This window comes from Dama dama, chromosome 21 (assembly GCF_033118175.1).
Source record: "Dama dama isolate Ldn47 chromosome 21, ASM3311817v1, whole genome shotgun sequence".
Classification (NCBI taxonomy): Eukaryota; Metazoa; Chordata; class Mammalia; order Artiodactyla; family Cervidae; genus Dama; species Dama dama.
The window spans coordinates 42181784-42204369 of NC_083701.1; the positions used below are offsets into that span (position 1 = coordinate 42181784).

The 22586-nt window shown below is 38.9% G+C and overlaps 1 protein-coding gene across 1 annotated transcript in view; it reads left to right on the forward strand.

The window, feature by feature from the left end:
• The window catches only part of STMN2 (stathmin 2), a 56100-nt gene extending 33895 nt beyond the window's left edge, over positions 1 to 22205 (forward strand). Inside the window, exons 3-5 of the mRNA XM_061123542.1 lie at positions 92 to 264; positions 11524 to 11715; positions 20852 to 22205. Of these exons, the coding sequence (XP_060979525.1) occupies positions 92 to 264; positions 11524 to 11715; positions 20852 to 20911 (425 nt within the window). The 3' untranslated portion in view covers positions 20912 to 22205. The remainder of the gene's footprint in view (positions 1 to 91; positions 265 to 11523; positions 11716 to 20851) is intronic.
• Positions 22206 to 22586: the final 381 nt, after the last annotated feature.

Below are 22586 nucleotides of genomic sequence, written 5' to 3' on the forward strand. Positions count from 1 at the left end.
AGGCTACTTTTAATCTCCAGAGTGCAAATTATTTAAGTAAACGTGTGCCTGTGTTCGGTAGGCTTAACCTTCTCAAATATTCATCTCTCAGATATGGAAGTGAAGCAAATCAACAAGCGTGCCTCCGGCCAGGCTTTTGAGCTGATCTTAAAACCACCATCTCCCATCTCAGAAGCTCCACGAACTTTAGCTTCTCCCAAGAAGAAAGACCTGTCCCTGGAGGAGATCCAGAAAAAACTGGAGGCTGCAGAGGAAAGAAGAAAGGTAACGTTTTCATAGATTTTGTTTGTTTGTTTTTTAAATTATGAAAGCATAATAACACATTTATAGGAGACTTGGGAAATAGAGGACTTCCCTGGTGGCTCAGGCAGTCAAGAATCTGCCTGCAATGCAGGAGACCCAGGTTCAATCCCTGGGTCAAGAAGATCCCCTGGAGAAGGGCATGGCTGCCTGCTCCAGTATTCTTGCCTGGGAAATCTCATGGACAGAGGAGCCTGGAGGTTTATAGGCTGTTGGATCACAAAGTGTTGGACACGACTGAGTGAACTAACACTTATTTAATGCTGGAAAATACAGAACAAAGTTACATATAGTTCTGCTATCTATTACAATTACTTTTTAAGTAGATAAATTAAGATTTAGTTGGAGCTTCAATATCCACAGATTTTTATATTCTGCTGTCCCTTCTTGCCTTCTCTCTCTACTCTTCTCTTTCCCTTCCCTGCCCCCTCCCTTTTTCACACACACACACACACACACACACACACACTTCTAGCAGAAGCTCCAAGAGACAATGATGCCTGAACCTGCACTATTCCAACACATGTAGGTCTTCTAAACATGGATCCAGACTAGTTCAAGTAAAATCTGCTGCTTTGAGGGTAGTTAAAACCAAAGGTCTCAGACACCGAATTTCAATGCTTTAGAGCCCGTTCTCTGTCTTGGTCGCTTTTGATAAAAGCCTCCCTGCCTTAGCCTATCCTCACTGTCAGGAAAGCACAGCCTTAGATAAGATGCCTCCAGGGGTTGCATGGGGCGAGGGGCCAAAGTGGTGAGCCCTCCCTCTTGGAGTCTGCGTGGTGGATGGTTTTCCTCAGAACCAAAAAGCACCAGATACCCCCGCTGAGATGTTTCCTGCCCAGAAATGCTGTTCACCCCAGGGGCTTGCCCCTGTCCCCTAGGCTTCACTCCCTGTCCTTGAAGTTGGTTCATCCAAGCTCAGTACCCTCTCTGGAATCTATGAGTATCTTCCTGCACTCATATCTAAGCCTTAATGGCATTTTTTCTCTTTTTTCCATTGGTCTTTATTTGTATCCAAGAGCTTTTTCTTACAGAACTAAATCTTTAATTTTCCACAATCAGCTGAATAAAAAAAGCCAAGGGTATTAAAAATGGAAGACATTCAGAAACCCCAAGGACTATGTACATAGAGACGGAAATTATGCTTGAATATGGGTGGACCAGTTTTGTGATTATGGAAGTCCATCCCATCAAGATGCTCTTGATTAATTCAAATGAAATTACTATGTTGTACTTTTCACTGACTTTTCATGGTACATTTTTAGAACCACATCACTAAGAATATGGTGCATTCATGACCTTATGATGTGACTGGAAATGGCATTTATAATAATTTTAAATTTCATTTAGATGTTTGTAAAAAGTCAGCCAATAAATTAAACACTTCTGTGTTGGATACCTACAAAGCAAATGAAGATAGCACTTTTCCTAAAACCTGAATTCTCTAACAGGGAGTGCAGAGCAAATCCAAATGTGTGTGTGTGTTTATGTGCTTATATATACCTACATATACACACAATCACATAAATGCACACACCTGTGCATGTGTGCTAAGTCACTTCACTTGTATCAGACCCTTTGAGACTCTATGGACTATAGCCATCCAGGCTCCTCTGTCCATGGAGTTCTCCAGGCAGGAGTATGGAGTGGGTTGCCATATATCATCAAATAACAAGACTTAAAGATTGTAAATCCTTGATTAAATTTTCTGAACCCAAAACTACTTTTTGTCTCAACCTTTATAGTTGGAAAGTCTTCCTATATTGCGTCAATCCTGATCACAATTTCAGTTTTTACTCGTGAAGTTCTCTTAACATCCAATGAGTATTTTACATATTATTTATCATATTTGACCAATTGCTGTTGTTATACAGTTGGATTTCAAAAGGAGGAAACTAAGCTACTAACCCAAATGTATATATATATAGGAAGTTGTTTTAGAAAAATTTATCAGACTTTTTGCTGTCATTTATAACTTTGTTCTCATAGTAAAACTGAATTAAAGTATTGAGTTACAGTCCTTCAAGTCTGTCTCCAACAGATATTAATAACTAACTACAGTAGTAGAGAACATGTTACAGTAAGGGTAATTTAAAGTTCTCCAAAGCATTGGCATCCTATAGGTAACAGGTATAGTTACAGGATATAGGTTGAAATATAGGGATGCTATGACTTGATTAGAATTCAAAGTCACTCACTGAGCTGAAATTGAAAATTAGAGATGAAAATTCAACATCATGGTTTAAGGTGTTGCTGGCGTATTTAATTAGAAGGAAAATATTAAAAGAAAAATAACACAGAGATGACCAAAATTAACTGGATATTCTCATAAAATTCCCTGAGTTAACTAATTACTGATTATGGTAAAATTCATGTACCCTGATGACAATAAATTATCAACACTTTTACATTTAAATAATTAAATTGAACTAGAAATTGGCTGAGTGACTAAAAGACATCTACAAATGTAATCTTTCAACATTGTGACACCCAGGGAAAAAGTTCTTTGGAACCCTTTAAACATCAGTATTCCTTCACATTTCTGCTCTTATTAAAATTTGCAAGACAAAAAATTATTATATAGATTATATCCTGGTAGTGGAAATTAGAAGAAAATGTAACTAATTAACAGAAAGTGCCAACTTAAGAAATCATTAATTGATTTTTTTTTTCTATTGGGTTGTGCTGACTTAATTAGCACTCATTTGAAGAACTTCTAATTCTCTTCAAAAAGCAAGTGCATATATCTCAGTAACTAAGGTCAAACATATAACCAAAATACCAACTAGCCAAAGCAGAAGAGAGTATGGGACTAAAAAACCAGCTTGATCCAGGAGATCGATATTTCTTTTTACATTTTTCTTTTCTTTCTGCAATGAATTGGTTTCAATATCAAGGAATTATTTCAGTCAGTCCCAAATTATTTTTCTCACAAATCAGCAACTCCAGCAGAAAGAGAGCTTTCCTTATAGTCCTAACAAAAGTTATAGAGCTGAGTCTCAGTGACCTGTCTTGGGTCACATGCCCAACCCAATAAGATGGTACTAAATAATGGAGGACAGAGGGGAATTGTAGTTCTCTGGTGAAAAGTGCTCTTCATATGAGGTGGTCAGAAAAGGCCTCTTGAATATGAGAACATTTGAAAGGAAGCATGAAGGGAGTGAGGGAGAACATTTGAAAAAAGGCAGGAAGGTAAGGAGTAAGCCACATGACTCTTCTCTGGGGGCAGAATTTGAAGTAAAGAGAAGAGCAAGTGCAAAGGTCCTGAGGTAGCAATTTGCTAGGACTGTTCTGAAAATAACACAGAGGACAGAATGGCAGAGCAGAAGGAGCAAGGGGAGATGGTAGAAATTGAGGTCAGAAGGTAGCATTTTTAAAGACTGACTTCAAATGAAAAAGGAGGTCATTAGAAAGATAAAAACCAGTTCATTCCTTGTGAATCACAGCATCTTTACAGAGAAATGTCTACTTTTAAAACCTGAGTGACTAGAAAAATAGTTTTAGATAAATAGAGAAGACATGAAAGCATTCTAGATGTAAAGAATGGTTCCAGAACTAAGGATACCCAGAGGTGAGAGTGCAGAAAGTCTGTTTCCAGGACAGTGGGTAGACCTAATCGTTTGAGCTAGTGGACTTGGTTAAGGAGTTGGAGAGTAGTGAGGTGAGATTGTGGAGGGCCTTGAATGCCAAGTTAGGTGCTCAAACTCCATTTTATCTGAGAAATGAGGAGTCACTGAAAGCTTTCAAAAATACACAGATGTCCAACCTAACTAGTGACCAGCAACATTTGTTTTGCCCTAGTTCATTTCCTTTCCTACAAGCTAAAAGTTTGTAAAGATTCCACCGGCCAAACAGGACATTTCAATAGGTATTAAACAATTCCTTTTGTCATGGTTATGATCAAAGCGATCTATCAGTTCAGTTCAGTCACTCAGTCATGTCCAACTCTTTGTGACCCCGTGAACTGCAGCACACCAGGCTTCCTTGTCCATCACCAATTGCCAGAGCTTGCTCAAACGTATGTCCATCGAGTCGGTGATGCCATCCAACCATCTCATCCTCTGTTGTCCTTTTCTCCTCCTGCCTTCAATCTATAACTACCAATTAATATTACTGAATATCATAAAATAAGCATTAACTCACTACACTGACATAATTCTACCTCAAAGTAAATATAGACACAAAGGTGAAATATGAGTTTTGATATGGCCTTTAAAACAAAAAGGCTATGAGACCTCTCTCCCTCCACTGGGCTTCCTTGGTGGCTCAGACAGTAAAGAATCTGCCTGCAGGAGACCCAGATTTGATCTGCCTGCAGGAGACCCAGATTTGATCTCTGGGTGGCGAAGGTCCCCTACCCGCTCCAATAATCTTGCCTGGAGAATCCCATGGACAAAGGAGCCTGGAAAGTTATAGTCCATGGGGTCACGAAGAGTTGGACATGACTGATCTATTAACATTGATATTCATTGGTACTCCCCCTCCATTGGTACTCTTGAAAGATTTGCTCCTGGGACCTGAGTCAAGGGATCGCATCTGGGAAGCAGTGACCTAGGCTGTGCTGCTGGAGACTGCTGGATTTAGAGCTGGAGGGCTGCCTCTGGGGCATCTCCCTGTGGGCTTAAATTCACTTTGTGTTCAATGCTTTGGCAGTTTCCCCAACTCCTCCCTCCATCTGTTGATACTATGGCAGCACTGACCATCTGGTCACTACATTAAATGCTCCTCCCATCAGGTTCCTCTGAACCAGAATTAATGCTCCGTTAGTGAGCTGATAGAAGGTTATTATAAAGGGAAGAAGTCCTTCTCCTGATTTTTTTCTTCCTTCTTTGATTATCTCTGAGAATCAGTCTTCATCTCCATCAGACCACATTGCCTCATGAAGTCAACATAAATCTCATTATTTGAAGTTAAATATTCCATCCAGCAGCTTACCCACATGGATGAAATGATATGAACACTTCAGTCATCCATCCATCCATCCATTTATTTATTTACACAGCAAACATTTATTTAGTGAAAGGCAACAGAGCTAGGTCAACCCTATGTCCCAGTTGGCCCAGGACAACTCCAGCTTATTCCTGCTGTGCAGATATCAATATTGTCTCAGTTGCATAAGGATCTCAATTTAAACAATAAATTATATGATTATTGTAAGCCAAGCATAGTGTTTAAGAATATCTTTTAAAACATTATATGGTTAAGAACACATGGTTAAGAGAATGCCTTTGTTCAAAGCCTGGTTTCACCACCTACTAGTTGTGTGACCTTGGGCAAGTCACTAACCTCTCTCTGTTTTATTTTGTCCATCTGTAAAATGAAACTAACAATAGGACCTACATCCTGGAGTTACTGGTGGTTTAGAAGAGTTACTCCACATAAAGGCATACCACAAGCACTGTGAAAGTGTGAGATACTTTTGTGTAAAAACATATCTAGTTCCCAGCATCACAGAGATGACAATCTAGTAAACTCATGATTTTATAAATTTTCTCATTTACACAGATATTGAAATGTTACATAAATTTCATGAATATTTTTAAACATTATAAAATACCAGTTATCATGCTATAAGAACAGTTTGATATGTAACATATATAAATAGTTCAGCCTAACTAAAAGTAGCTTGAAAAAGATGAATATCATAAAAAATTGATGAACATTTAAGGAATTGGATAACATTATAAAATCTCATGACAGCATAGATTAAATTACAAAGAATGCTCCTCAGCCACTCCAGTAAGCTATCACTCTCACACCGACGATATCGGCATTATCAACTCCGAAGTCACTGAACCTCTGAAAGAAAGTCGTGTTGCTTATTCTTAATAATATGGCCTCAAAGTGGATTATTTGTCACCAAATCTGATAGGTTTGCCTCTTCTGTCTGTGGGCATCTCACATTGCAGACAGCAACTCAAGTCGAAGTCACAAAAAGAGGGGGTGCTTTGTATAACAATGGATTGTGAGTCAAAGGATTAGATTATTCACAATTCAACATTCAGGAAGCATTCTGCTCCTTAGAGAACATGACACGTGGCCTACAGACTCTTCATGCATGTTATCCCCTCCATGTAGAGTGCCCCCCTCCACCTTCTGTGATTCTTTTCCTGGGAGTTAACCACAGTGAATGCATTACAGAGTCTGGCAAAGGGCTCATTCTAAAGGTCTTTGAATTTTAATCATTTCAAATTTCATCTTATACATCTGATTCTTCAACACAAAGTAAATAGTAAACTCTCTTGTTTTACATAATTATATTCAATCATCATATTTAACCAGGCTTTATTTGTGACTTTAGCTGGGTTAATACTGTTTTTTCAATGTTAATAGGAAAAGCAAATAATTAGATACACATCCTCTAACCTACTACCACTTAAGAACTACCACTTAAGAACTAGGATGATCTAATGTCTGATAAATGGTTCTAGAAGGCAAGGAATAATAATATAGCTCAATGATGCAAGGGGGCAAGAACATAACGAGTTAGAATATGTTTACTTCAGAACATGTAGAGATAGACACTAGCATTCTCTAAACTATGGCTTTAAATCTCCTCTGTGTACACAAAGTAAAATGAGTTTTATTATACCACTTAACTCAAATTTATCTTTCATTTCATTTATGTAGTAATTAAATGCTTATACTCAGTAATATAAGAAATGGTAATGAACCTCTTTGGAAAATTATATAGTTAAAGTGTTCCTAAATGTACAATATCTCTGCTCACTATCTCATTATTTTTCCCTTCACATACCTCTCTTGTAATTATTTCAGTGGTACCGAGTTCAGTGTGAGGAAGTTTATGCCTTGAATAGGCCGTTCATCATTAACGAGCCTCCACTATCACAATAGCAATATGGAGACCATCCGTCCCTTCATCTCCCAGAACGTCATGCTGGATGTCTTAGTTCTATAAATACTTTGCCTTGACATTTGCATTATACCAGCTGATCATTATCATGCCCTCATTTTCTATTTCCAAAATTCTGTGACCTTCAACATTAGGTACATGCTATTCAGAAATGTTTCTCCAGGGTCAGATCTTTTTTCCTTAAGCAATTTATTTTTAACAACTTTCAACAAATCCCACTTCTCCAGCTTCCCCATCAGGCAATCAAGATTCCTTTCTGCTAATGTGCTCAAGCGAGAAATGAAACAAGAATACCCACTCAACCAGGGCTTCCCAGGGGCACCAGTGGTAAATAGCCCACCTGCCAATGCAGGAGACATGAGACGTGTGTTCGATCTGTGGGCTGGGAAGATGGGTTGCCATTCCCCATGGAGGAGAGAATGGCAACCCATTCCAGTATTCTTGCCTAATGAATCCCCATGGACAGAGGAGCCTGTGGGCTATAGTCCATAGGGTTGCATGCAAAGAGTCAGACATGACTGAAGTGACTGAGCACCCCCACACACACTCAACCATGTAGCAAAATCCTTACTTCTACTGAAATTAAGGAAAGTGCTTCCACTTCTGTGTACTCGGTCCTCACACTCATTTCATGTCATGTTTTAGGGCAGTTCTCTGGACTAAATGCTTAGTTTCTCCTTGATAGAAATGTTAGAATCAGAACCAGCAAGGCTGTGACTGAGAGATTAAGCTATATTCATGAGAGAAGCTATTTATCCCCAGGAATAAAGTTAGAGAAGTTATAGGCAGTGATATCTGAATGCCGGGCTTTGTAAGAAGGAAGAATTATGACTTTCTGCAGAAATGCAGTTCCAGAAATCTTAGAAACTGAGCTTGAGGCCCTCAGGTTTGTTAGCTCCATGGAAGAATTTAAGAGTTGAGTATTTATGAGGAAGGATCAAAATAGGGAGAAAGACATTTTCTCAGTGAGGAATTCTCTCCATAATCTTCTCATCCTATATTTGAAACATATATAATTATGAGGTCCTACGAACACCTCAGTGGAGGCAATGGTGGCTATAACAACCCCTCCAGGGCGTAAGGAACAGCCCCACAGAAGTGAGCGGGCCTGAAGGGTCGCCTGGCCCAGCTTGGCATGTCTCCATTTAGCAGCAGCCTCACATGAGAACGCTCTATTCTACCTTCTGTTGCTGCTTCACCCCATTAACTGAACTAAAGAAATGCATTTGACACCTAGGCTGGGTAATCTCATTTAGCCCCAAGGACTGCAAAAGTACTAACACTGTTAATTGAGGCATTTCAGACTGAGCCAAATGCCACACTCCTCTCAGGGCAATAAGCCTCCCTCCATTACTGTTCATGGGCCCCGTGGGAAAGTGTGTTCACACAGACCAAATGTGTCCCATGCCTGTAACAGAGTTGAAAAAGAATGTGTTGCTCTACTACCCTTTTAATGCCAAAGCCTTCCCTTCTCCATCCTGTTCCCCTGCTGTCTCCTGGCTGCTTTCAACTCTTTCATAAAAGAAAAGTAAAAGTGCAACTATAAACCTCAACCTACAATGCAATTTTGCAAAGTTCCAAACTTAAGCATCTGAAATTTAAAAATGATGCAATTGCCTCTTAATTACTATTAAAACTAGAAATGACACATTTGCCTCTTGATACCTGTCTGTGGTAACTCTCTTCATGAGAAATGGACACAAAGAAGTCCAGGTAGACCCTCTCTGGGCAGCGCTGGAAGCTCTGATCTATGGGAGGAGGTGGAGGGGAAAGGAACTTACTAACTCACTGAGCAGAAGGTTCACATATCTACTGCCTTCAGCAGCCTTGGCTGATAGACTTTGTTGTCAGAGAAAACAATCTAAAAGCACTGCTGTAGCAGATTTTGAAAAGTTAAGCTTTGTTTTGCTTTATCTTGGTTGATTTGGTTTTCTTTGGTTTCCTGAAGCTGCCACATGGTTTTCTGCCCCATACAAGAGAAATGTGAGGCCCTAAACTTATCTCTAATTCTTGGATACATTGCACCCTAGTTTTGTGATAACCCAGACTTCTTTCCCTCTACAAGGTTTTCTGGACTGGAGGTTATATAGATGGAATGAACTTTCTGAAATGAAAAGTCCAAGTCATTTCCTCTCACTTTTTTGTGATGTTTCCTTAACTGTGACAATTTCTATCAATGCAGCCCCGTTCAGTGTACTAGCAGACAAAGGAGTCAGGGAAGGGCTGACTGGCACCATGAGGACACTGACTCCACTAACTGGCAATAACCAGGGGAATTCGAACAAATATCCTGCACATGTGAGATGACCGAGATTCTACATTTGAGTTTAGTTGTAGCAGGAAGCTCAGCTGCCATCAGCTCCAGTCACAAGTGTGTTTTGAGTTTTACTTTCAATAATAATGGCTGCCATGTCCTCAGCACTTACTTGATATGAGACCCTGTGCTGAATACTTTGCAAACATTATTTCATTTGATGCTGGCAAAGAGTCCTATGAAATAGGTACTATCTTTACCAGTATGCAAATAATAATAATCATCCCATGAAGACTTTTCTCAGAGAGAAACTTGAAACACACACACGTTTAGCCAGTCTCCCTTGCCCCATGTCACAGTTCTGTAATCCTGGTAGCAAGAGATAAGCAAAATCAATGCAGAATGTTTTACCAATAGTCCCACCTAGAAGCAGGAGGATGAATAAACTAGAAAATATTTTTTGTTTCTTCCAGAAGAGTTCCATTAGATCTTGAATTTCGATTCATATTTTTATCATTTTTCATATTAGATTTTTGTAAGCTGTAACAAAGAAAGAAGGAAATTGGGTCTACTGAAGATGTCAATGAAACTACTATGGGGTTAAAACAAAAAGAAGTGGGGCTAGTCCCAAAACTGTCTGTTTAATCTCCAGTGAGTCACTAGATATATTCCTGGTAAACGTCAGAATAAACACATCCACAAAGACTCCTAAGGTTATATGATTCTACTATTCCTGTAGAATTTTATCTAAAGAGAAGTTTCTTCCCCTCTCAGACTTCAAATTTTTTATATATCAAGATCTCTCCAGTAAGGTCCCACAACCACTCCCATCAACTGAAATATCTATTAATGTTTTTAATGGTAATCAATACTTAGCCCATGGAATATTTTTGATCTACCATTGTTTAGATATTCACATGTACAATTATTCCTATGAAGGCTCACCTCAGAGGACCAGCTGATCCCAAGGAATTATCCCAGAATGATGGATGTATAATAATTTAATCTTAAACCTGGATAGTTCAGTCTTGGGTAAGGCTTCTCTTAGCTGCTTGATTGTGGAGGAAAAGATGAAGGTGGAAAGATGTTAATATATCCAGGGCAACCAACATAGGACTTTTAAACACAGGCCTGACACCAAAGCCCATGCCAGTGTGTTTTTCAAAAAGTAGACTGAACTGCCAGCATTACAATCACAGGGGATGCTGATCAAAAATACAGATCCCTGGGTCTCACCAAAGAACCACAGAGTTAGAATCTTGAGGTAGATACTAGGCCTCTGCGTATTTACCAAGCACCCCTGTAATTGTTAACATACAAAACCATTCAGCTTCCTGATGCTGCAGGAGAATTACAGTGCACAGAATGTGGGGGTGTGAGGGAGTGGGGTACACAGGGCTCTGATGATTCTTCTGTAATCCCTGAGCAATCTCAGGGTTTCAAAGATGACCCACGTGGCCTTGGCGTGTTCAAAACGGGTCCATAAAAGAACTTTTTGTTGTCTGTGGCCACATGGCCATGAAGTTTGCAGTATTCACAAGTCACCAAAGACTGTTTGGTGCAGGGAAAGAAAGGGTGCGTGTAGGTGCAGAATAAAACAACAAAGTGAATTTGACAATTTTACTGAGGAATGTTGAAAGGCTCATTGCAGGGTGGAGCCTGCAGCTGATCAAAAACAGTGAGGCAGGGAAAAGATGGGAACTTGCCCCAATCCTCACCTAGTTTCCCCAGGCTTTCATGGATGTTGTCATCCACTGATTGATTACTGTATTCCCTGTTGCATAAATGCTTAGCAGCAACTCATTAAAACAAAAACAAGAACTCTTCCAGCAGGGTTAAATGCTTCTTTAAAAGTCTGTCCAAAAGATTCACAGCTGAAAATTCAGCTCACCACTTTTCCCAACTCACGTGTTCTATAGAAAACTCAAAGGCATGAAGATGAGAAGGGAATTGACAATAATGCTCAAGGCTAGAAGTACTATTCATTTGAAAAGAATGCTCTTTTGAATCAGTGGACCGTTGTTCTGCCAGGTTTCTGTCTGGGTGGTTCTGAGATGGCTGTGATGGTTCTGAGATGGATGTCTCTCTTCCCCAGTCTCAGGAGGCTCAGGTGCTGAAACAACTGGCGGAGAAGCGGGAACATGAGCGAGAGGTCCTCCAGAAGGCTTTGGAGGAGAACAACAACTTCAGCAAGATGGCAGAGGAGAAGCTGATCCTGAAGATGGAACAAATCAAGGAAAACCGTGAGGCGAATCTAGCTGCTATTATTGAACGTCTGCAGGAAAAGGTAATCGTAACAGAGAACCAAGCAGATGCACATTCATATGCAACACACAGCGAGTGAATTCTCAGATACCCGGCATCAGAGACTTAATCAAACTGCTGCAGGTGCGGAAGGCACCTAACCCCATAGGCAGGGTCTCCCGCTCTGCAGTGTGGTTGAGGAATATAAGTGTGACTTACAGGTGGAATTCTTTCAGGTTTTCCAGTAGTGAATAAACTGAGGGAGGTCGATCACTGCTTTTCAAATGTATAAAAGGCTTCAGTACAAATCTTAGAAACTCACCTACTGGAAAAATATTAAATTGAAAATGTTAACTATTTCATATAAACAATAATACATAATAATATAATGAATATTTTAAAAATAATATATTATAAAAATAATATAAAATAATGTATTTAATATTTTGTCTAATGTTTAATTAATATATAATATTAAATATGTAACTTATGGTCAAAATATATTTGGACATGTTTCCATACATTTGGAAAAATATATTTGTCAAAAGAGGACAGAATATTTATGAATAGTGGAAAGCCCAGGTAGGAAAATCTATGTGGAAAACTGGGCTTCCCTTGTGGCTCAGTTGGTAAAGAATCCACCTGCATGTGGAGACCTGGGTTCGATCCCTGGGTTGGGAAGATCCCCTGGAGAAGGGAAAGGCTACCCACTCCAGTATTCTGGCCTGGAGAATTCCATGAAATGGATAGTCCATGAGCTCTCAAAGAGTCGGACACAAGTGAGCGACTTTCAAAAAAAAAAAAACATGGAAAACCAGTAGAGGAAGTTCATTACCTACAGATCTGGCACCCTGGTATTTTTCTTCTCAGCAGTCTGAATATATGATTGCCATCCCCATAAGTCAGGATGAGCAGTACTGAAAATCCTCTGGAAATTGTTCTCTCAGAACTATAATATCTTTTATTCAGGATAATTGTGAATCAACCTTCATCTCTCATCCTAGGCCCTAAAAAATAAAATAAAATGGCATTGTTAGGAGTGGGGCATGCTGATCTTATCCAGGATTGGCAGTTAGACCTCTAATCTCCAGTGCAAGATTTATCTCACTCCATGGCAATCCAGGAGCATTACTGTTTTTTTAAAATTACACACACTCAAACACACAGCACATCCTTCTTGATTTCAATTGTAAAAGAGGTCATAAAATTTGCATATTTAACTAGTATTTCCAGAAGTGTTGGTTTTTAATGGGCAATTTATTTTTCTCTGCATATTTATCTTCACCCACCCACCCCCTTCCACCAGCTCCTTTTTCTCTCTTACCACTCTCACCCAGAATCAGGCTTCTCCATACATACATACATACGTTCATACATATATGCAAGAATACATACAATTTGTCCTGTAAATATTCAGCCCATGGAATTCTTAATATTTACATCAAGCTGCAGAATCTCCATGGGTGGGACTCAAGCAACCATATTTTTTTTTAACTCTCCAGATGATTCTAGTACACAGCCAGGTCTGAGAACTAGTGGTTTGTAGTCTGTTTTGATATAAATCTCAGCTGACAGCTTTCTATCTTGTGCTAAATTGTGCAGCTCACATCATCTGTAGGGCCACATTTTCCCTTATTCCACAGCTAGTGACACTTTTTAAATCTAATAGAACCTCTGACCAGTGACAGCCAAGATCTGTTATCTTCTCAGTAAAGTGGAGATACTCCTTAGAGAATACCAAACTTACTTCCATTTGATGTATTTTAAATACACTGTTTTTTGTTTGCATATGGTATATATGTTTGTATATACTAAAACTACTTTCATTATGGCCAAAAGCTAGCCTTTTGTCTGAATGAAATTACTACAGTGAAGTTAGAATTAAAAAGAGGGTCAATAATAATACTGAAACTGTATGAAACTGCCAATATAACATAAGCTCTTCTGGAATCTCCCACATCAAAAGATGGTCATTACTGAAATGGCACCTCTTAGTAAGTTGTCATGAAGTGACCACACTAAGTGTCTTTTATACATTTTAATTGCCCACCGTTTTGACAGTCTTCCCTGGCCCTACCAATTAGCCAAGAGACATGATGAAATTCCACATGAGGTTTTGCAACAATCTGCCTCCCACCCAGCCTTCAGCCCCCTCCTCCTTAGTGAAGTGAACTGAGTGTATGAACAGAGCCTGTCCCTCAGTGGTGGCTACAACAGTGTCCTCCATGTCCTTCCCTCATAAATTCCCACAAGCCTCTCAGAGTCCCAGCCACGTTAGCTCAGAGCCTTTATAAAGCTCATGTTCAGTTGCTCAGTTGTGTCCGACTCTTTGCAACTCCATGGACTGTAGGCCGCCAGGCTCCTCTGTCCATGGGATTTTCCAGGCAAGAATACTGGAGTGGGTTTCCATTTCCTTCTCCAGGTGATCTTCCTGAGCAAGGGATCCAACTCACGTCTCTTGCGTCTCCTGCATTGTCAGGAGGATTATTTACCACTAGGGAAGCCCCTCAAAGCCTTTAGCTGAAAGCCTAAAACAAAAGCAGTTCCAGCTGCACCTTAGAACCTCCTGAAGAGCTCTTTTAAATGAGAGCTTCTGATGTAATCATCTGGGGCAGAACCCAGAGATCAGCATTATTTTCAAAGCTTACCAGGAGACATTGGTTGGATGGCATCACCAACTCAATGGACATGAGCAAACTCTGGGAGACAGGGAAAGGGAAGCCAGCCTGGCATGCTGCAATCCATGGGGTCGCAAAGAGTCAGACATGACTTAGTGTCTGAACAACAAAGTAGACACTTGCATTTAGCCAGAGTTAAGAAACTCTGAGTTAAAGGCTTCTTAAATGTTTTATTTTGTTGTCATAAGTTATCTTGAAATATTTTCATCTTTGTTCCATAAAAGTGTTCTTTCTTCCTTCAAAGAATAATGTTACACTTTTTTTAACATATATTACTATTTGTTTATTGAATAAATGAGCAACCATAAAAATATAAAATCACCAACATGTAAGTAATATGTAGGGAAATACTGTGTCTATATGGTTCACCACTGAACACACAGCACCTAGACTATTGCTTGACACAGAGGAAGAACTGCACAAATATTTTTGAATACATACATACACATCAATGCATGCATACATAATTTAGCTCATGGTCCCTCTTCTCTCGTTCTTTTCCCAGGATTCCTCCTGCCTCCCACAATTTCCACCATCTCCTATATGAGAACTTATCCTCATGACTATTAATCATTAGGTTAAGAATTACTAATGATAATAAATGTAGTTGTAATGATGCTACATTTACCAAACACATATTATGACACATATTAGCTTTGTGCTCAGTACAGTTTTGAATGTTACTCGCCTTCTAAGTTTCCATTTCTCTTTCCTTAGCACTACATCTTAAGGCTCCCACTTACACAGAAAAGAGTCAAATGAGGAGGCTGTGGACAAAAAGATATCTGTGCCACAAAGACTTACAGTAGGCTGATATGTTTTTGTCACTCAAATTGATATAAACAGTCATGCCCAGGACACAATAATGTTACCTGGGGATTAGGACAAACACTGAGGTGAAATTGAAAATGTTCTTATTCTTTGAATTTCTATTTCTAAAAAAGAGGGGGAGGGGGAACACCATGCAGAGAGGATAAGAGACTCTTTTTCCCTCACCCAACACTTCTTTCTTCCCCTCATGCACTAGACTATATCCCTCAGAAAGTTCACTGTTTGACACATTGGGCATCATGAGTAGTAGCAGCTTTGTTATCAAACCCAACCAGGAACTTAAGTGAATAGTTAATCATGAAAAATCAGTTAAGGCAGGTCTAATCATTTTAACAATACATATATTCATTAAGACTTCCCTGATGACTCAGCGGTAAAGAATCTGCCTGCATTGGAGGAGATGTGGGTTCAACCCATGGATCTGGAAGATCTCCTAGAAAGGAAATAGCAACCCACTTCAGTATTCTTGCCTGGGAAATCCCATGGACAGAGGAGCCTGACAGGCTACAGTCCATGGGGTTGCAAAAGAGTCAGACATGACTTAGCAACCAAACAACACAATGTAGATGATAGCTAGATTTAGGAGATAGGATGAGGAACATGAAGGGAATGGGGAATACTAACTAACCTAGCAGGTCATTTAAGAGGATTTCTAATGAATCTTGTTGAAATCTTCTCTTAAGCCAATTTGTAAAACGTCTTGGTTTCAAAATTTTACTGAGTCATTCACTAGTCAATGCCAAGACCTCCCAGCCTGAAACTTTGTAACAAATACTGAAGGAGTTTTAGGTGTTTAGGAGTGAAAGAAAAAAAAGAAAAAAGTGAAAGAAAAAAAGAAAAGAAAACAGACTTCCTTGACAACTACTATACCTTATTCAACCACAAAGTAAAGAAATGAAACACTGTTTCAATATAATTGATACTTTCACCTCTAACAATGGATGAAAGGTCAAGTGAAAGCATTATAGTTACTATTTTAGTGATAACGGAGTTACTAATATGACTTAGTTTAAAAAGATAAAAAGTTTTTTAAGAGAGTAAGATTCTTTGATTTTTTATCTCAGAGATAATTTTGATAACAGATAACTGTTTAGGTAGAGATTTCAACCATTATCAATTTCCATTTATTGTAACCTTTCATCCTTCTTATCTGATATTTGGGTTTTGGTGGTGGGGTGGGTTGTCATTCTGACTCACAAGTGACATCTGTGTAACTATTTCCTGCGGAATATGTCTGATAAATGAATCATGAAAGGAAAAAGAGGATTAAAACTATCCTTCATTGATTTCTCATCGTAAGTCAGGTATTTGGCACATACTATGGAATTTAATTCCAGAAGGAAATCCTGTAATCATCCCCATTTCACATCTAAGGAACCCAGTCCTTAGAGAAATCAAGCCATTTAGTCAAGATTACAAAGCTAAGGACATCGGAGTCTGACCAAGTCTCTCTGACTCCGAACGTTTATGCTAAGTTAAAACTAACTTGTGCCAACTCTGCACAGTAAGCAGACTGGCAGCAGCATTGGAAGTTTATAGTGCTCCTAGTTCAGCATCATCTTCAAGAATGAAAATACTTTCCTTCCCTCCTGACTCATCCTGACCCCTCTTAGTTATTATTAAAGAGAAGGATTCTGATGATATCTCATCTTGCAGTTAAATATTCACATAATAGGATTTCATGGATTCTAATTGATACACTAGGTCATCTAGTTCAAGTGCTTGTTTAAATTTGATAACTAGAAAGGAAAAGGGATATTAAAAGGTTAAAAAAAAAGAACAACCAAAAAAAAAAAACCCAAACCTCACATTTCTTAGCTTCCAGTACAGAAACCTCTCTAATCACATTTTCTCCACAGAATCAGAATTTTTCCTAAAACTACCTTTTACACATTTTTCATATCAAAGGAATAGTTGCATTCCATGGTAAAACACTATTATATTGATGGGAGGGAGGGGATAAATTGCAGAGAACATTGTAATTTTAGATCTGTTTCAGTCTGTCTAACCCAGTGTGTCTGACAATGCCTGGCAAGTATGACAAGCTCAATAATGAAATGAATATTATCAAAGAATAGACTTGACCTTTTGATGAGCTTTCTCAGAGTATCACAGTTGCTTAAGTAACCTCTGATTTAAGGTCTTCTGACAATTACCAAATGGGTATATCTTTCCTTTTCTCCTTTGCCTTTAGCTTCTCTTCTTTTCTCAGCTATTTGTAAGGCTTCCTCAGCAACCATTTTGCCTTTTTGCATTTCTTTTTCTTGGGAATAGTCTTGATTACTGCCTCCTGTATAATGACAGAAATCTTTATCAGATCTAATCCCCTGAATCTATTTGTCACTTGCACTGTATAATCATAAGGGATTTGATTTAGGTCATACCTGAATGGTCTAATGGTTTTCCCTACTTTCTTCAGTTTAAGTCTGAATTTGGCAATAAGGAGTTCGTGATCTGAGCCACAGTCAGCTCCTGGTCTGGTTCCTGCTGATTGTATAGAGCTTCTCCATCTTTGGCTACAAAGAATATAATCAATCTGATTTTGGTATTGAACATCTGGTGATGTTCATGTGTAGAGTCTTCTCTTGTGCTATTGGAAGAGGGTGTTTGCTATGACCAGTGCATTCTCTTGGCAAAACTCTGTTGGCCTTTGCCCTGCTTCATTTTGTACTCCAAGACCAAATTTGCCTGTTACTCCAGGTATCTCTTGACTTCCTACTTTTGCATTCCAGTCCCCTATGATGAAAAGGACATCTTTTGGGGGTGTTAGTTCTAGAAGGTCTTGTAGACAATTACCAACATTTTGCTGATTGAAAAAACAGACTATGCTGAAAATGACAAGCCCACTGCATATGTCTATTTGATTCTTCCTTATTTTTACATGGAATTGCATTACAATTTTAAGTATATATTTGATGATTTGAATATAAAATTTTCAAATAACAGACTTACTAAAATACCTGAAAATAAACAATATTTTTCCTCGGAGCACAGCATTTAAATTTCCTGTTTTTATTTTTTCAGTTCACAGATTATATTTGTTCTCTCCTATGGCAAAATCTATTTCTTTACAACTAATTTTTTAAGTTGAGTAAGAAGTGTGCTCCAAAGTAGCCTAATAATACTAATTATAATCTTTCCTGTTATATTGTAAATTTGGGTTTACCTGAATCTTTAGACTTGAAGCTGGTTTTTTTCCTAGCATAGTGATGGTCTGGGCTTTTTCTCAATTTTTGTCAGAACTGAGCTCTTACTAATTAGTTTCTTCCTGCATGAGAAAAAGATTTTACAGCATCTTTTTCCTCATCAGAGCAAAACAAAAAGAAGGAAGAGTCAGCTGCATCCATGCTAATTCCCCTGTGACATTTCCAAACAGGATATGATTTCTTTATGCATGCTTTTTTCCCCTTCTCTTCATGGCTTTTGAATGCAGACAAAAAGCTCATTTAAACCAATTACAAAAAATTGCTTTTAAACTCTTTCTCTAGAATCAACTTGCTGCTTACTGTAATTCTCTATTTTTGAAGGAAGTGTATGGCTATATATATGCCTTTTCTCCCAGAACCTACATTTGAAAAGACACATTTTTTCCACAAAACTATGAAATTTTCTCTGTGCACTCACACTAAGACTACATAGCAGTGGTTGAGGGGTGGGGTTGGCTGCAGAGCCAGGCTCTCTGAGTTTAAGTCTCAGCTCTGATGCTTGTTGGTTATGTGATCTTGGGCAAGTGACTTAGTCTTTTTGTGCCTCAATTTCTTCATCTGTACAATGGGAGCCATCATAGTCTCCATCACAGGATTGTTGTGACAATCAAGGGAATTAATACAGGTAAAATCTGTGCTTATACAGGACTGGTACATGTTAAGTGACTAGTAAATGCTGAGTATTAGAAAGAATCTATAAGCAAAGACTTCTTGAGATCAATAGAGCTTAATGATAAGATTTACTTTATGGCTGGTCAACTAAATCCCTAAACTAAAGGAATTTGTAGAGCTACAAGAAATTTCTGGAGCTACAGGGGGGAAATAGCAATATAAATAATATTCTAAATAGAAAATAAATAATAATAATAATTATCATTTTAAATTTCAATTTAATAAACATTTAGCTCCTATAATAGGCAAGGGGCTAAATTAAAATTGAAAAATACTAATTATTATCACCATTTATTTTTCTGCTTAGAATATTAGTTATACCTACCAACACTTAGTTAGCCCCTATAATGCACAAGGAGCTTCCCCAGTGGCTCAGTGATAAAGAATCCCCCTGCCAATGCAGGAAATGTGGGTTCAATCCCTGTTTCAAGAAGATTCCCTGGAGAAGGAAATAGCAATGCACTCCAGTATTCTTGCCTGGAAAATCTCATGGACAGAGGAGCCTGGTGGGCTACAGTCCTCAGGGTCCCAAAAGAGTCAGACATAACTTAGAAAATAAACAATAATAGGCAAAATCATGTGCTCAGAAGAATGATGTACTAAAAATAGCATTCCACTAAAAATAGCATTGCCTATCAACTCCCTCCTCAGAAAGTTTAATAAGTTTAGTAGCTCAGTTTCTCATGTAAACAAACATTCATTGATCATATACTATATGCAAAACACTCTGCTGGGCCCTGCAGATGGAACAAAACTGAAAAAGTACAGCCCTGGCCTTAGCAGCAATGCTAGCAAATTTGCTAGCATTTGCTAGCCCTGGCCTGCCAGCAGCAATGCCCAAAGTACAGGTTAGAATAAAATGGCTGCCCCATGAAAGAGACGATTTATGCACATTTACAAATGAGAAGTGAGATAGTTTTCAGTCTCATGAAAATCTTCATGAAGAAAGAGACAACCACTACAGGGATTTAAAGAGTCTTCTCCTGACGGATGGAGATGAAAGACTAGGAATCTCAACAATTGAAAATCTCATGACAATTCCATTAAACTAAGAGATCAAGTAGGTGTAGGAAAAGGGTAGAGGGTAAGGTTGGGGAGATCATTTGGAGGACTCAAGTTTTGAAAGACTGATTAGAAGTTAAGAATTTAGGAAGCATACATAGGGTCTTCTTCCTACATCTCATGTTCCCAAAGTGTCCATTGTCAATTATAAATCCCTTAAAGTGTTAGAGAAAAGGAAAAAGACCGTCAAAAATAATAGAGAAAACAGTGTGCTATTTTATTGCTATTCTGATGATTTATACAGTAGTCCTAATAGTCAAAATTCTCTTAACCATATGATCGTTTTGTCATTATTTTAATCAAATACAATGGCAAATTTTTTAAAAGACAGAGGAGACAGTATGGCATTTTATTGCTGTTCTCTAGACTTAGACAGTCCTGAGAGTCAAAATTCTCTCAATCAAAAAAGAAAAAAATGAAAAAGAAAATTGTCTTAATCATGTGATCTTTTGATCACTATTTTCATCAAAAACATGGATAGTTTTTTATAGACACCATTAGTCTTCCATGATCTTCTGTGACAAGATGCTTACTGGGTTCCATGTTTTACTTTCTTGTGAAATGAGGACGTTGTCTCCTAAAGGTAGACACTAAATGGGAAGGAGCTGAGGTTGGGGGAGGAGGAGCTACTTTCTGTCAAGCGCAGAGTATGTAAATTAGTGGGCGGGCTCTCCTTCTCTGTGGACCCGGCGAGGCGCATGACGTCTCTCCTCCCTCTGGTGTTTTCCAGGAGAGGCATGCGGCGGAGGTGCGCAGGAACAAGGAGCTGCAGGTCGAACTGTCTGGCTGAAGCGACGGAGGGTATGGCACGCCCCACCATTAGTAAATCCCCCTGCCTATATTATAATGGATCATGCGATATCAGTATGGGAAATGTATGACATGGTTTAAAAAGAACTCATTATAAAAAACAAAAAAACAGAATCAAAAATAAAAAAAAAAAATCAATGCGGTCTCTTTGCAGAATGTTTTGCTTGATGTTTAAAAAATACCTTGGATCTTATTTTGTAAATACTTACATTTTTGTTAAAAAATACAAGTATTGCATTATGCAAGTTATTTCATAATCGTACATGCCCTGTAACAGGCTTTCGATGTGTCTTTCCACTCAAATGAATTTGCTAGGTCTGTTCTTTTGGAAGCTCCCCACGTCTGACTCCATTCCCTGCCCTTTACATTCCAACAGAGAAATGAGGTTAGTAGACAGTCTTTGGTGCTAGAAACCCACCATTGCCTAATGACCTAGACAGCTTGATAATCTTTGGACTTGACTGAGGCCATACTTAGATCACAGGTATTATAACTCCACGCAAACCACCACGTTTGTTCGCTCATAATCTACTAACTGCCTAGAAACTACAAAACCAGGCTAAGTAACACCACTACTCGTAGCATTTACTTCTGCTTCTACTGGATTATGTGCTACAAATGTGCTTTGGCTTTAGAAAGGGATGGATGAAAAAGACAGATCTGAGATCAATCTGGGTAGAAGCAAAAAGCTGAACCTTTTAAAGCGCTGAACACAGATCCCAACCCAAATGGTTCAAGCAGCTGTGAAATCGCTTTTCATGAAGTGGGCTTAATTCTCTAGTTTAAGTTCTTTTGATGGAATGAATTAATGTGTCAGGTGGCTTATTTGTGGATGCCATGATTGATGATGTTCATTTTAAGCTCTTACCTATAGTACAAGTACATGATGCTACTGAATATTTTTCCACTTGGAAACTGTGAGCTGGTTGTTGCATTCAAACACACACACAAACACAATCAAAAACACTGCGGATTTTCACTTAAGCTGGTCTTTCTTCCCCAGTGTGAGGCAATCCTGCCTATTAAAAAAAAAAAAATTTACTCCATCTGTGAGGGCTGATGCAGTCGAGGGGGCTAGGCAGGGCGTTTGTGCCAACTAAGAGAATCACCAAATACCCACCGTGAGTACCTATCGCAGTTTTGAAGTCGTTTCTCCCCCAACTCCCAACTCCTGAAGGTTGCTGCCTGCATATTTACTCTTCATTAGTGCTATTTTCCTGTATGTCATTGTGAGCAAGCTGTGATTAATAAAGAATTGGAGTTCTGTGAACTAATACAGGTTTGGTCTGTTCTCTTGCCCTTCTGTGTGTCTGACCCTGGAGTTCAGATTTTACAAGTGTGGCTGTTGGATTAGACAGTCTCAGAAACAGACAATAATTAGAGTTTGGAGGAAACCAGGGCCCCTGCTGATTCACTTCCCTTCTAGAGCAGCAGGAAGCGTCACTTTTCTCTCTCCTTCTGACAGCCCAACACAGCGGGAGAAGTCTTCAATCTGTTCCCCTTGCAAACAGTCAAGATTGAAGGAGACACCACGGTTTCAGACCAGTAAGTCTCTCAAAGCGCTTGGAAGGTTCCTGGAACAGCCTCACATTCTCCCACGCAGCCACTGGACACCTTCCGCAGCCTGTTAAGATGCAATTTCCCCGCCATCCTGC